The sequence below is a fragment of the Babylonia areolata genome, chromosome 10, assembly GCF_041734735.1.
Source record: "Babylonia areolata isolate BAREFJ2019XMU chromosome 10, ASM4173473v1, whole genome shotgun sequence".
NCBI classification, from domain to species: Eukaryota; Metazoa; Mollusca; class Gastropoda; order Neogastropoda; family Buccinidae; genus Babylonia; species Babylonia areolata.
In genome coordinates this window covers 5,905,735-5,918,823 of record NC_134885.1, presented here as the reverse complement: position 1 = coordinate 5,918,823, position 13,089 = coordinate 5,905,735, and the positions used below count along the sequence as shown (strand labels likewise).

Below are 13,089 nucleotides of genomic sequence, written 5' to 3'. Positions count from 1 at the left end.
GGGGGGATGTGTGTGGGTGTGAACCCAAGACAGGGCACACTGTGCTGCACTGGGCCTGTCGCAATGGGCACTTTGTGAGTGTGTGTGTGTGTGGTGGTGGTGGGGGATGTGTGTGTTGGGGGGGGGGGATGTGTGTGGGTGTGAACCCAAGACAGGGCACACTGTGCTGCACTGGGCCTGTTGGAACGGACACTTTGTGAATGCGTGTGGGTGGGTGGTGTGTGTGTTTGTGTGTGTGCACTGGGCCTGTCAGAACAGACACTTTGTGAATGCGTGTGGGTGGGTGGTGTGTGTGTTTGTGTGTGTGCACTGGGCCTGTCGGAATGGACACTTTGTGAATGTGTGTGGGTGTGAGGTGTGTGTGTTTGTGTGTGTGCACTGGGCCTGTCGGAATGGACACTTTGCGAGTGTGTGTGTTGAGGGGGGGTGTGTTAGTGTGTGTGTGCACTGGGCCTGTCTCAGCTAGCGCTTTGTGATTGTGTGTGGGAGGTGGAGAGAGGTGGGAGGGTGTGTGTGCTAAACCAAGACAGGGCTCACCGCGCTGTACTGGGCCTCTCAGAATGGACACTTTGCGAGTGTGTGTGTTGGGGGGGGGGGGGGGGGGGGTGTTAGTGTGTGTGTGCACTGGGCCTGTCTCAGCTAGCGCTTTGTGATTGTGTGTGGGAGGTGGAGAGAGGTGGGAGGGTGTGTGTGCTAAACCAAGACAGGGCTCACCGCGCTGTACTGGGCCTCTCAGAATGGATACTTTGCGAGTGTGTGTGTTGAGGGGGTGTGTGTTTGTGTGTGTGTGTGCACTGGGTCTGTCGCAGCTAGCGCTTTGTGATTGTGTGTGTGGTGTGGGAGGTGTAGGGGTGGGGAGAGGTGGGAGGGTGTGTGTGTGTGAACCCAGGACGGGACACCGCGCTGCACCGGGCCTGTCGCAATGGACATTTTGTAAGTGGGGGTGTGGGGGGGATGGGGGAATCTGTGTGTGTGCACTGGGGTTATCGGAACAGGCTCTTTGTGTGTGGGTGTGTGTGTGTGGAGAGGGGTGTGTGGGGCGGTCTGTGTGTGTGCACTGGGCCTGTCGGAACAGGCACTTTGTGAGTATGCGTGTGGGTTTGGGGTGTATGAGTGTGTGTGTGTGTGTGTGTGTGTGTGTGTGAGTGTGTGTGTGTGTGTGTGTGTGTGTGTGAACCTAAGACAGGGCACATTGCTCAGCACTGGGCTGGTCAGAACAGGCATTTTGTGAGTGTTTGTGTATGTGGTGTGGAGGGGGTGTGGGTGATGGGTGGGGTGTGTGTGTGTGTGTGTGTGTGTGTGTGTGTGTGTGTTCATGTGTGTTTGTGAGAACCCAAGCCTGTTTTATTTTAAAGATAGTATTATACTTTTTATGTGCACAGTTTTCAATGATATACACATTTTCTTTTAAAGATGATATTTGTAGCAATTTGTGCACACAATTTTCGAAGATATACATTTTCATTTTAAAGATTTTAGCAATTTGTGGGCACAGTTTTCCAAGACACACATATTTTCTTCTAGAGATAGGATTGTGGCGATTTTTGTGCACAGTTTTCAAGGACACACATGTTTTCTTCTAAATATAGGATTTAACGATTTGTGGGCACAATTTTCCAGGATAGACGTGTTTACTTTTAAAGGTAGGATTGTAGTGATTCATGTGCACAATTTTCCAGGATACACGTTTTCTTTTGAAGGTAGTTTTTAGTGATGTGTGAGCACAGTTTTCCAGGATAAACATGTTTTCTTCTAAAGACAGGATTGTAGGGACTTCGGTGCACATTTTTCAAGGATGTAGTCATTTTCTTTTAAAGATATTTGTAGCAGTTGTGCTCACAATTTTCCAGGATACAAGTTTTATTTTAAAGATTGTAGCGATTTTTGTGCAGTTTTCCAGGATACACATGTTTTCTTGTAAAGATAGGATTGTAGCGGTTTGAGTGCACAATTTTCCAGAATACCCGTATTTTATTTTGAAGGTAGTATTATAGTGATTTGAGTTCCAGGATACGGTATGTTTTATTTTGAAAGTAGTATTATAGCGGGATGTGTGCACAGTATTCCAGGAAACGCATTTTCTTTTGAAGGTAGTATTATAGCGATTTGTTTGCACAATTTTCCAGGGTACACATGGTTTTTTTTTTAAGGCAGTATCATAACAGTTTGTTTGCACAATTTTCCAGGATAAACACATTTTCTTCTGAAGATAGGATTGTAGCGATTTGCCTGCACAATATTCCAGGAAACTAAAGATAGGATTGTAGTGATTTGTTTGCACAATTTTCCAGGATACACATGTTTCTTTTGAAGGTAGTATTATAGTAATTTGTGTGCACAATATTCCAGGATACACACATTTTCTTCTAAAGATAGGATTGTAGTGATTTGTTTGCTCAGTATTCCAGGATACACACGTTTCTTTTGAAGGTAGTATTTTAGCAATTTGTGTGCACAATATTCCAGGATTCATACGTTTTCTTCTAAAGATAGGATGGTAGCCATTTGTTTGCATTAGTATTCCAGGATACTCATTTTTCTTTTGAAGGTAGTATTATAGCGATTTGTGTGCACAATATTCCAGGATATACACGTTTTCTTCTAAAGATAGGATTGTAGTGATTTGTTTGCTCAGTATTCCAGGATACACACGTTTCTTTTGAAGGTAGTATTTTAGCAGTTTGTGTGCACAATATTCTAGGATACACATGTTTTCTTCTAAAGATGGGATTGTAGCCAAATGTTTGCACAGTATTCCAGGATAGACACGTGTCTTTTGAAGGTAGTATTATACCGATTTGTGTGCACAATATTCCAGGATACACACGTTTTCTTCTAAAGATAGGATTGTAGCGCATAGCCATTTGTTTGCACAGTATTCCAGGATACACATGTTTCTTTTGAAGGTAGTATTATAGCGATTTGTGTGCACAATATTCCAGGATACACACGTTTTCTTCTAAAGATAGGATTGTAGCCATTTGTTTCCACAGTATTCCAAGATACACATGTTTCTTTTGAAGGTAGTGTTATAGCGATTTGTGTGCACAATTTTCCAGGATGTAGTGCGTCTGCTGCTGGAGAATGGTGCGAACATCGACGCCAGAAACAACTTCCGCTGTACGCCCATCTACATGGCCGTGGAGGGACTGCAGCGAAGGATCTGTCATGTGAGTGAAATGTGTGTGTGTGTGGGTGTGTGTGTATGTGTGTGTGTGTGTGTGAGGGGGAAGGATGTGTGTGGGGATGGGGGTGTGTTCGTGTGTTTATGTGTGTGTGCGCATGTGTATGTGTGTGTGTGTGTTTGTGTTTGCTTGTTTGCGTATGTGTGTGTGTGTGTTTGCTTGTTTGTGTATGTGTGTGTGTGTGCGTGTGTGGTGTGTTTGTGTGTGTGTGTGTGTGTGTGTGTGTGTGTGTGTGTGTGTGTTTGCTTGTTTGTTTGTGTGTGTGTGCTTGTTTGTTTGTGTATATGTGTGTGTGTGTGTGTGTGTGTGAGCGTGTGTGTGTGTGTGTGTGCATGTGTGTGCTTGCTTGAGTGTGTGTGTGTGTGTGTGTAGGGGCGGGGGGGTGTTTGTGTACATGTGTGTGTGAGTGTGAGTGTGTGTGTGTGTGCGCGTGTGTATTTCTCTGTGTGTGCGATTGTGTGTGTATGTGTGTGTGTGTGTGTGTGTGTGTGTGTGTGTGTGTGTGTCTTGATGTTCTAAGGAACCAATATTTACAGTTTTTCAGCCCACACGTGGTCCTTAGTAGCCAGCTAGACGAAATAAGCAACAAAATATAAAGATAGGTGTCAGTTCAGTGAGGGAGAGGTATATGTGTGTGTTGCGTTTCAGCTGTTGATAGAAGGTGGCTGTCATGTGCTGTGAGGAAGAGGTGTGTATTGTGTTGTACTGTACTGTACTGTACTGTATTTCTATACTTGTCACAACAGATTTCTCTTTGTGAAATTAGGGCTGCTGTCCCTGGGGAGAGCACGTTGCTGTAGTGAGAGTGAGAGTGCCCCCTCCCCCCACCCCACAACCACCTGTTTTTATTTTTGCTGCCTGCAAGTATATTTGTTTTCCTATCAAAGCGGGTTTTTCTACAGAATTTGCCCACAACACTTTTATTGCTGTGGGTTCTTTTACATGTGATAAGTGCATGCTGACCTCGGTTTATCTTCTCATCTGAATGTTAGATTCCAGACAACAACTCAAGGTCCAGTGGAGGGGGGGGGGGGGGGAGTGGGATTTGAATCTGTGTGCTCAGATTCTCTCCGCTTCCTGGGTGGACATGCTCGCACTTGGTCAGCAGTCCACACGTGATGTGGTGTGTTGCAGCTGCTGATAGAGTGGGGCTGTGACATGCACTGCAGCAACACCAAGAAGATGACGCCCCTGGAGAGCGTCAAGAACGACGAGTTTCGGCAATACCTCGTCGGTACGTACATCCTGACTGCTTGCTCTGTGTCCATACCACCACACTACGCTTTATCAGTACATACGTCCTCACTACGCTGCGTCTATACCACCACACTTCACCTTATTAGTATGTACGTCCTCACTGCGCTGTGTTCATACCACCACACTTCACTTCATTGGTACAAACGTACTCACTGCGCTGTGTCCATACCACCACACTATGCTTTATCGGTACATATGTCCTCACTACGCTGCGTCTATACCACCACACTTCACCTCGTAGGTACATATGTCCTCACTTATGCTGTGTCCATACCACCACACTTCGTCTTATTGGTACTTACGTCCTCGCTGCGCTGTGTTCATACCACCACTGTTCGCCTCATTGGTAGGTACATACTCACTGCGCTGTGTTCATACCACCACACTTCACCATATCAATACGTATGTCCTCACAATGTGTGTCCAAACCACCACACTTCACCTCATTGGTGCATACGTCCTCACTACGCTGTGTTCATACCACCACACTTCACCTCATCGGTACGTATGTCCTCAAAACGCTGTGTCAATACCACCACACATTACCTTTTCGGTACGCACATCCTCACTATGCTATGTCCATACCACCACACTTCACCTCATCAGTACGTATGTCCTCAAAACACTGTGTCTATACCACCACACTTCACCTTTTCGGTATGCACATCCTCGTTATGCTATGTCCATACCACCACACTTCACCTCATTGGTACATATGTCCTCAAAACGCTTTGTCCATACCACCACACTTCACCTTTTTGGTATTCACGTCCTTGCTATGCTATGTCTATTCCAACACACTTCACCTCATTGGTGCGTATATCCTCACTACGCTGTGTCATACCACCACACTTCACCTTATCGGTGCGTATGTCCTCAAAACGCTGTGTCCATAACACCACACTTCACTTCATCAATACCTATGTCCTCAAAATGCTGTGTCATACCACCACACTTCACATCATCAGTGCATACGTCCTCACTGTTCATTGTCCATACCACCACACTTCACCTTATCAGTATGTATGTTCTTACTATGCTTTGTCCATACCACCACACTTCACCTTATCAGTACGTACGTCCTTAACTACGCTATGTCCATACCACCACACTTCACATCATCGGTGCATACATCCTCACTGTTCATTGTCCATACCACCACACTTCACCTTATCAGTACGTACGTCCACACTACGCTGGGTCCATACCACACTTCACCATCACTCTTCACTAACGCTTGTTGATATCTAACAGAATCACAAGGATTAAAATGCTTTGGAATACATAAAAGAAACACGTATTGCTGTTGTGAGGGAAATTGATAAAAAAAAAATTTTAAAAAAAATGTCACTGCACCAACTTTGTCAATTTTTCTTGTGTGTGGAGGATATATTTTTGAAAATAATTAAACAATGATTCATGAAAAAAAAGGGGGTAAAAATTGGCAACACTTGATATTTATTTCCAAAGCAGTTACAGTTCGATAAACAGTTTTTGAGTGCCTTGGGAGCACTTCAGCTTTGTGAGGCATTCTCTGCAAGTGCTGTGTCCGTGTTGCAAAATGTATTACATTGCATGTCTGTGCACTTGCTTATTTCCCAATTCCTTCCAAAATTTTTTTTTTTTTTTTTATGACAAAGACATGTCCACTTACGCATACCCAGATTCAAACTCTCGACTGTTGGCCACCGTTCTTTCTCTATCTCTGGACCTTGCAGTTGGAATGAACTTCCTCTTTCGCTTCGTCAAGTCTCCACACTCAGCTTTTTCAAGTCTGGCCTTAAAACCCACCTCTTCCCAAAATAGCCTCCCTTCCCTGCCTCTTCCTTGTCTTTTGTTTCTCCAGTTTTAGAGTTATGCGTGCGTGAGAATGACTGGTGCGAAAGCGCTTAGATTTGTCTATGCACAAGATTCAGTGCTGTATAAGTACCATTATTATTATTATTATTATTATGTGAGCTTATTCTCTCTTTTTTTTTTTTTTAGTTCATTGTCTTTTCAATGGTAAGTGATATTAGACAGGGGGAGGATGGGGGGGAAGTAGTACATGTGTGTGCAAGCATAGGGGTTTGGGGTTGGGGAGTGGGGCAATGGGAAGAGGTGGTGGAATGACGGATACGTCATCAGTGCATACGTCCTCACTGTTCATTGTCCATACCACCACACATGTGGAGTGTTGGCCTAGAGGTAACGCGTCCGCCTAGGAAGCGAGAGAATCTGAGCGCCCTGGTTCGAATCACGGCTCAGCCGCCGATATTTTCTCCCCTCCACTAGACCTTGAGTGGTGGTCTGGACGCTAGTCATTCGGATGAGATGATAAACCAAGGTCCCGTGTGCAGCATGCACTTAGCGCACGTAAAAGAACCCACAGGAAAAACAAATACAACTGCACGCAGGAAAAAATACCAAAAAAAAAAGGGTGACGCTGTAGTATAGCGACGCGCTCTCCCTGGGGAGAGCAGCCCGAATTTCACACAGAGAAATCTGTTGTGATAAAAAGAAGAAATACAGGAAAAGAGATATAAGAAATGGCAGAAGTTAATAGGAAGAACTACAAAATACTGAACTAACTGAATGTATTCAGGATCTTCAATGTTGCCATGTGAGTGCATATGTGTGTGTGTGTGTGTGTGTGTGTGTGTGTCCAAATTTATATGAGCACTCCTCAGACTGTATTTCCTATGATCAACGATGCATGATGTTGAGTGTTGCCGTGTGTGTGTGTGTGTGTGTGTGTTCAGATCTGTATGAGCACTACTCAGACTGTAAAATCCTATGATCAGTGATGCATGATTTGAGTGTTGCCATGTGTGTGTGTGTGTGTTTGTGTGTGTGTGTGTGTGTGTGTGTGTGTGTGTGTGTGTGTGTGTGTGTGTGTGTGTTCAGATCTGTATGAGCACTACTCTAGACTGTAATATCCTATGATCAGTGATGCATGATGTTGAGTGTTGCCGTGTGTGTGTGTGTGTGTGTGTGTGTGTGTGTGTGTTCAGATCTGTATGAGCACTACTCAGACTGTAATATCCTATGATCAACCTTGCATGATGTTGAGTGTTGCCGTGTGTGTGTGTGTGTGTGTGTGTGTGTGTGTGTGTGTGTGTGTGTGTGTGTGTGTTCAGATCTGTATGAGCACTACTCAGACTGTAATATCCTATGATCAGTGATGCATGATGTTGAGTGTTGCTGTGTGTGTGTGTGTGTGTGTGTGTGTTCAGATCTGTATGAGCACTACTCGGCCATAGTTCCCAAGATCATGAACGGTGACTATGAGGCCCTTGAGGAGTCAGTGAAAAACCACCTGTCTGGCAAACAGGAGTTCTGCTGTTTACGTAGCAGGTGAGTGCTTTAGTTTGTGCCTCTGTGTTCATGTCTTGTGTTGTGTTGCCTTGCCTTGCCTTGCGTTGTGTTGTCAGTTATGGTATGGTATGGTATAGTATGGTATTCATATGGTATTTGTATTTGTATTTCTTTTTATCACAACAGATTTCTCTGCGTGAAATTAGGGCTGCTCTCCCCACGGAGAGCGCATCGCTACACTACAGCGCCACCCATTTTTTTGTATTTTTTCCTTTGTGCAGTTTTATTTGTTTTTCCTATCGAAGTGGATTTTTCTACAGAATTTTGCCAGGGACAACCCTTTTGTTGCCGTGGGTTCTTTAATGTGCGCTAAGTGCATGCTGCGCACGGGAGCTCGGTTTATCGTCTCATCTGAATGACTGGCATCCAGACCACCACTCAAGGTCTAGTGGAGGGGGAGAAAATATCGGCGGCTGAGCCGTGATTCGAACCAGTGCGTTCAGATTCTCTCGCTTCCTAGGTGGACGTGTTACCTCTAGGCCATCACTTGTATGGTATGGTATTTTTGTAACAACAGATTTCTCTGTGTGAAATTCAGGCTGCTCTTCCAGGGAAGAGCATGTGCAATGCAGTGCAGTGCAGTGCCGTGCCTCCTTTTTTTCCTGCAGAATTTTGCCAGGAACAATGCTTTTGTTGCCTTGGGTTCTTTCATGTGCACTAAGTGTATGCTGCACATGGGATCTTGGTTTATCATGTCTTTGCAATGACTGGCACCAGTGCTGATCCTGTGTGCTGTCCTGTGCCATGTTGTCCTGTGCTGTGTTGATCCTGTGTTGTCCTGTGATGTGTTGTCCTGTGTTGTGTTGTCCTGTGCCGTGTTGTCCTGTGCTGCATTATCCTGTGCTGTGTTGTCCTGTGCTGTGTTGTCCTGTGTTGATCCTGTGTGTTGTCCTGTGTCGTGTTGTCCTGTGCTGCATTATCCTGTGCTGTGTTGATCCTGTGTTGATCCTGTGTTGTGTTGATCCTGTGTTGCGTTATCCTGTGCTGTGTTGATCCTGTGCTGTGTTGTCCTGTGTTGATCCTGTGCTGTGTTGTTCTGTGTTGCATTATCCTGTGCTGTGTTGATCCTGTGCTGTGTTGTCCTGCGTTGATCCTGTGTGTTGTTTTGTGCTGCTTTATCTTGTGCTGTGTTGATCCTGTGGGTTGTTCTGTGCTGCTTTATCCTATGCTGCGTTGTTCTGTGCTGTGTTGTCCTTTGCTGTGTTGTCCTGTTGTCCTGTGCTGACCCTGTGTTGTCCTGTGCTGACCCTGTGTTGTCCTGTTGTCCTGTGCTGACCCTGTGTTGTCCTGTGCTGACCCTGTGTTGTCCTGTTGTCCTGTGCTGACCCTGCGTTGTCCTGTGCTGACCCTGTGTTGTCCTGTTGTCCTGTGCTGACCCTGTGTTGTCCTGTGCTGACCCTGTGTTGTCCTGTTGTCCTGTGCTGACCCTGTGTTGTCCTGTTGTCCTGTGCTGACCCTGTGTTGTCCTGTTGTCCTGTGCTGACCCTGTGTTGTCCTGTGCTGACCCTGTGTTGTCCTGTGCTGACCCTGTGTTGTCCTGTTGTCCTGTGCTGACCCTGCGTTGTCCTGTGCTGACCCTGTGTTGTCTTGTTGTCCTGTGCTGACCCTGTGTTGTCCTGTGCTGACCCTGTGTTGTCTTGTTGTCCTGTGTTGACCCTGTGTTGTCCTGTGCTGACCCTGTGTTGTCCTGTTGTCCTGTGCTGACCCTGTGTTGTCCTGTGCTGACCCTGTGTTGTCCTGTGCTGACCCTGTGTTGTCCCTGTGTTGTCCTGTGCTGACCCTGCGTTGTCCTGTGCTGACCCTGTGTTGTCCTGTTGTCCTGTGCTGACCCTGCGTTGTCCTGTGCTGACCCTGTGTTGTCCTGTTGTCCTGTGCTGACCCTGTGTTGTCCTGTTGTCCTGTGCTGACCCTGTGTTGTCCTGTTGTCCTGTGCTGACTCTGTGTTGTCCTGTGCTGACTCTGTGTTGTCCTGTGCTGACCCTGTGTTGTCCTGTGCTGACCCTGCGTTCCCCTGTGCTGACCCTGCGTTGTCCTGTGCTGACCCTGTGTTGTCCTGTGCTGACCCTGTGTTCCCCTGTGCTGACCCTGCGTTGTCCTGTGCTGACCCTGCGTTGTCCTGTGCTGCTGCTGCTGTGCAGGTGCATCAACGGGAGCACCCTGCTGCACACGGCCAGTTACTATGGTTACCAGGCCATCGTGAAGGACCTCTTACAGCTGCGGGTGGACGTGGACCTCAGGGACTACAAGGGCGCCACCCCCCTGCACCGTGCCAAGGACCTGGAGACGATGCAGGTGGGGAGTAGGAAGTGGAGCAGGGTTTTAGCTTTCTTCTTGTTCTAGTTCTTCGTGTTCTTCGGCTTCTTGTTCTTTTGCTTGTTCATATACTACTTGTTCTTTTGCTTCGTCTTCTTCTTCTTCTTCAGCCTCTTTTTCTTCTTCTTCTTCTTCAACTTCTTTTTCTTTTTCTTCATCTTGTACTTTTTTCTTCTTGTTCTTGTTGTTCTTTCTCTTGTATTTCTTCTTCTTCTTGTACTTGTCTTTGTTCTTGTTCTTCCTCTTATTCTTCTACTTGGTATTGAACTTCTTGTTCTTCTGTTGCTATTTCTTATTCTTGTTCTTGGTCTTGTTCTTCTTCTCCTTATTCTAGTCCTTGTATTTGTTCTTCATCTTGCCCTTCTTCTTCTTCTTCTATTTCTCCTTCTTCTGCTCCTCTTTTCCCTTAACCTTGAGACATGTCAATGGTGTGCCAGTGATGGTATATTTGAGAGAGAGAGAGTGAGGAGAGAGGAGAGGAGAGAGAGAGAGAGGAGAAAGAGAGAGAGACGAAGAAGAAGAAGCAAAGTATCCCACAAAGCTGCTGATGTGTGTGTGTGTGTGTGTGCATGCATGCGTGTGTCGTGTGTATGCATGCATGCGCACGAGCACGTGTGTGTGTGTGTGTGTGTGTGCATGCATGCATTCATGGGATGTGTGTGTGTGTGTGTCTGTGTACGCATACAGATCCTGTTGGACAACGGGGCATACATCAACGCGGAGGACGCAGAGGGCAACACCCCTCTGCACGTCAAGTGCTACGGGGAGACGGACAAACCCTCAGAGATGGAGTGTCTGGAACTGCTGCTGGCCAGGGAGGCCATACCCACCAAGCGCAACAACCGGGTCAGTGTGTTCACAACAAGCGGGTCAGTGTTGTGACAACAACCGGGTCAGTGTGTTCACAACAAGCGGGTCAGTGTGTTCACAACAACCGGGTCAGTGTTGTGACAACAACGGGGTCAGTGTGTTCACAACAACCGGGTCAGTGTTGTGACAACAACTAGGTCAGTGTGGTGACAACAACGGGGTCAGTGTGTTCACAACAACCGGGTCAGTGTTGTGACAACAACCGGGTCAGTGTGTTCACAACAACCGGGTCAGTGTTGTGACAACAACGGGGTCAGTGTTGTGACAACAACCGGGTCAGTGTTGTGACAACAACCGGGTCAGTGTTGTGACAACAACTGGGTCAGTGTGTTCACAACAACCGGGTCAGTGTTGTGACAACAACCGGGTCAGTGTTGTGACAACAACCGGGTCAGTGTGTTCACAACAACTGGGTCAGTGTTGTGACAACAACCGGGTCAGTGTGGTGACAACAACGGGGTCAGTGTGTTCACAACAACCGGGTCAGTGTGGTGACAACAACGGGGTCAGTGTTGTGACAACAACCGGGTCAGTGTGGTGACAACAACCGGGTCAGTGTGGTGACAACAACGGGGTCAGTGTGTTCACAACAACCGGGTCAGTGTGGTGACAACCGGGTTGGGGTAGCCCTTGATTAACAGCAGGGTCAGTGTAGCCCTGTGTGTGATGATAGCTGTTCTACATGTCTTTTTACTGGTGTCATTGGCTCTGTTGCTTTGTAAGACGACAGCTGACAGTCTCGATGTGTGTTGTGTGTGTGACGTACAGCTGTACTAATGTGTTTCGCTGAAGCTCTGTTGCTATGTAAGACAACAGCTGACAGTCTCGATGTGTGACATGTGTCTCCTAGGCTCTGTTGCTATGTAAGACAACAGCCGACAGTCTCTATGTGTGACATGTGTCTTCTAGGCTCTGTTGCTATGTAAGACAACAGCCGACAGTCTTGATGTGTGACATGTGTCTCCTAGGCTCTGTTGCAATGTAAGACAACAGCCGACAGTCTCTATGTGTGACATGTGTCTTCTAGGCTCTGTTGCTATGTAAGACAACAGCCGACAGTCTTGATGTGTGACATGTGTCTCCTAGGCTCTGTTGCAATGTAAGACAACAGCCGACAGTCAGGATGTGTGACATGTGTCTCCTAGGCTCTGTTGCTATGTAAGACAACAGCCGACAGTCTCTATGTGTGACATGTGTCTTCTAGGCTCTGTTGCTATGTAAGACAACAGCCGACAGTCTTGATGTGTGACATGTGTCTCCTAGGCTGTGTTGCAATGTAAGACAACAGCCGACAGTCTCTATGTGTGACATGTGTCTTCTAGACTCTGTTGCTATGTAAGACAACAGCCGACAGTCTTGATGTGTGACATGTGTCTCCTAGGCTCTGTTGCAATGTAAGACAACAGCCGACAGTCTTGATGTGTGACATGTGTCTCCTAGGCTCTGTTGCAATGTAAGACAACAGCCGACAGTCTCTATGTGTGACATGTGTCTTCTAGGCTCTGTTGCTATGTAAGACAACAGCCAACAGTCTTGATGTGTGACATGTGTCTCCTAGGCTCTGTTGCAATGTAAGACAACAGCTGACAGTCTCTGTGTGACATGTGTCTCCTAGGCTCTGTTGCAATGTAAGACAACAGCCGACAGTCTGGATGTGTGACATGTGTCTCCTAGGCTCTGTTGCAATGTAAGACAACAGCTGACAGTCTCGATGTGTGACATGTGTCTCCTAGGCTCTGTTGCTATGTAAGACAACAGCTGACAGTCTGGATGTGTGACATGTGTCACCTAGGCTCTGTTGCAACAGCTGACAGTCTGGATGTGTGACATGTGTCTCCTAGGCTCTGTTGCAACAGCTGACAGTCTGGATGTGTGTGTGTGTGTTGCAGGGTCTGCTACCCATCCACTGCTGTGCGATGCAGGGGCGCATGGATGTGATGCAGCTGATGCGGCAGTACGACCCCAAGGACACCATCGTGGTGGCCCTCAACAGCGAGGAGGACCGATCCCCTCCCTCCCTCCTCCACCTGGCCATCGCCAACGACTTCATCGACTGCGCCGAGTGGTCAGTCCGCCTTGCCGCCATGCTGGACAGTGAAGGCCGGCG

The 13,089-nt window shown here is 47.0% G+C and overlaps 1 protein-coding gene across 1 annotated transcript in view; it reads left to right on the top strand.

Moving 5' to 3' along the window:
* LOC143286742 (uncharacterized) overlaps positions 1-13,089 on the top strand; it is a 45,910-nt gene that overhangs the window by 24,906 nt on the left and 7,915 nt on the right. The window contains exons 17-22 of the mRNA XM_076594466.1: positions 3,060-3,170; positions 4,320-4,419; positions 7,658-7,778; positions 9,938-10,091; positions 10,800-10,958; positions 12,872-13,047. Coding sequence (XP_076450581.1) covers positions 3,060-3,170; positions 4,320-4,419; positions 7,658-7,778; positions 9,938-10,091; positions 10,800-10,958; positions 12,872-13,047 — 821 coding nt within the window. The remainder of the gene's footprint in view (positions 1-3,059; positions 3,171-4,319; positions 4,420-7,657; positions 7,779-9,937; positions 10,092-10,799; positions 10,959-12,871; positions 13,048-13,089) is intronic.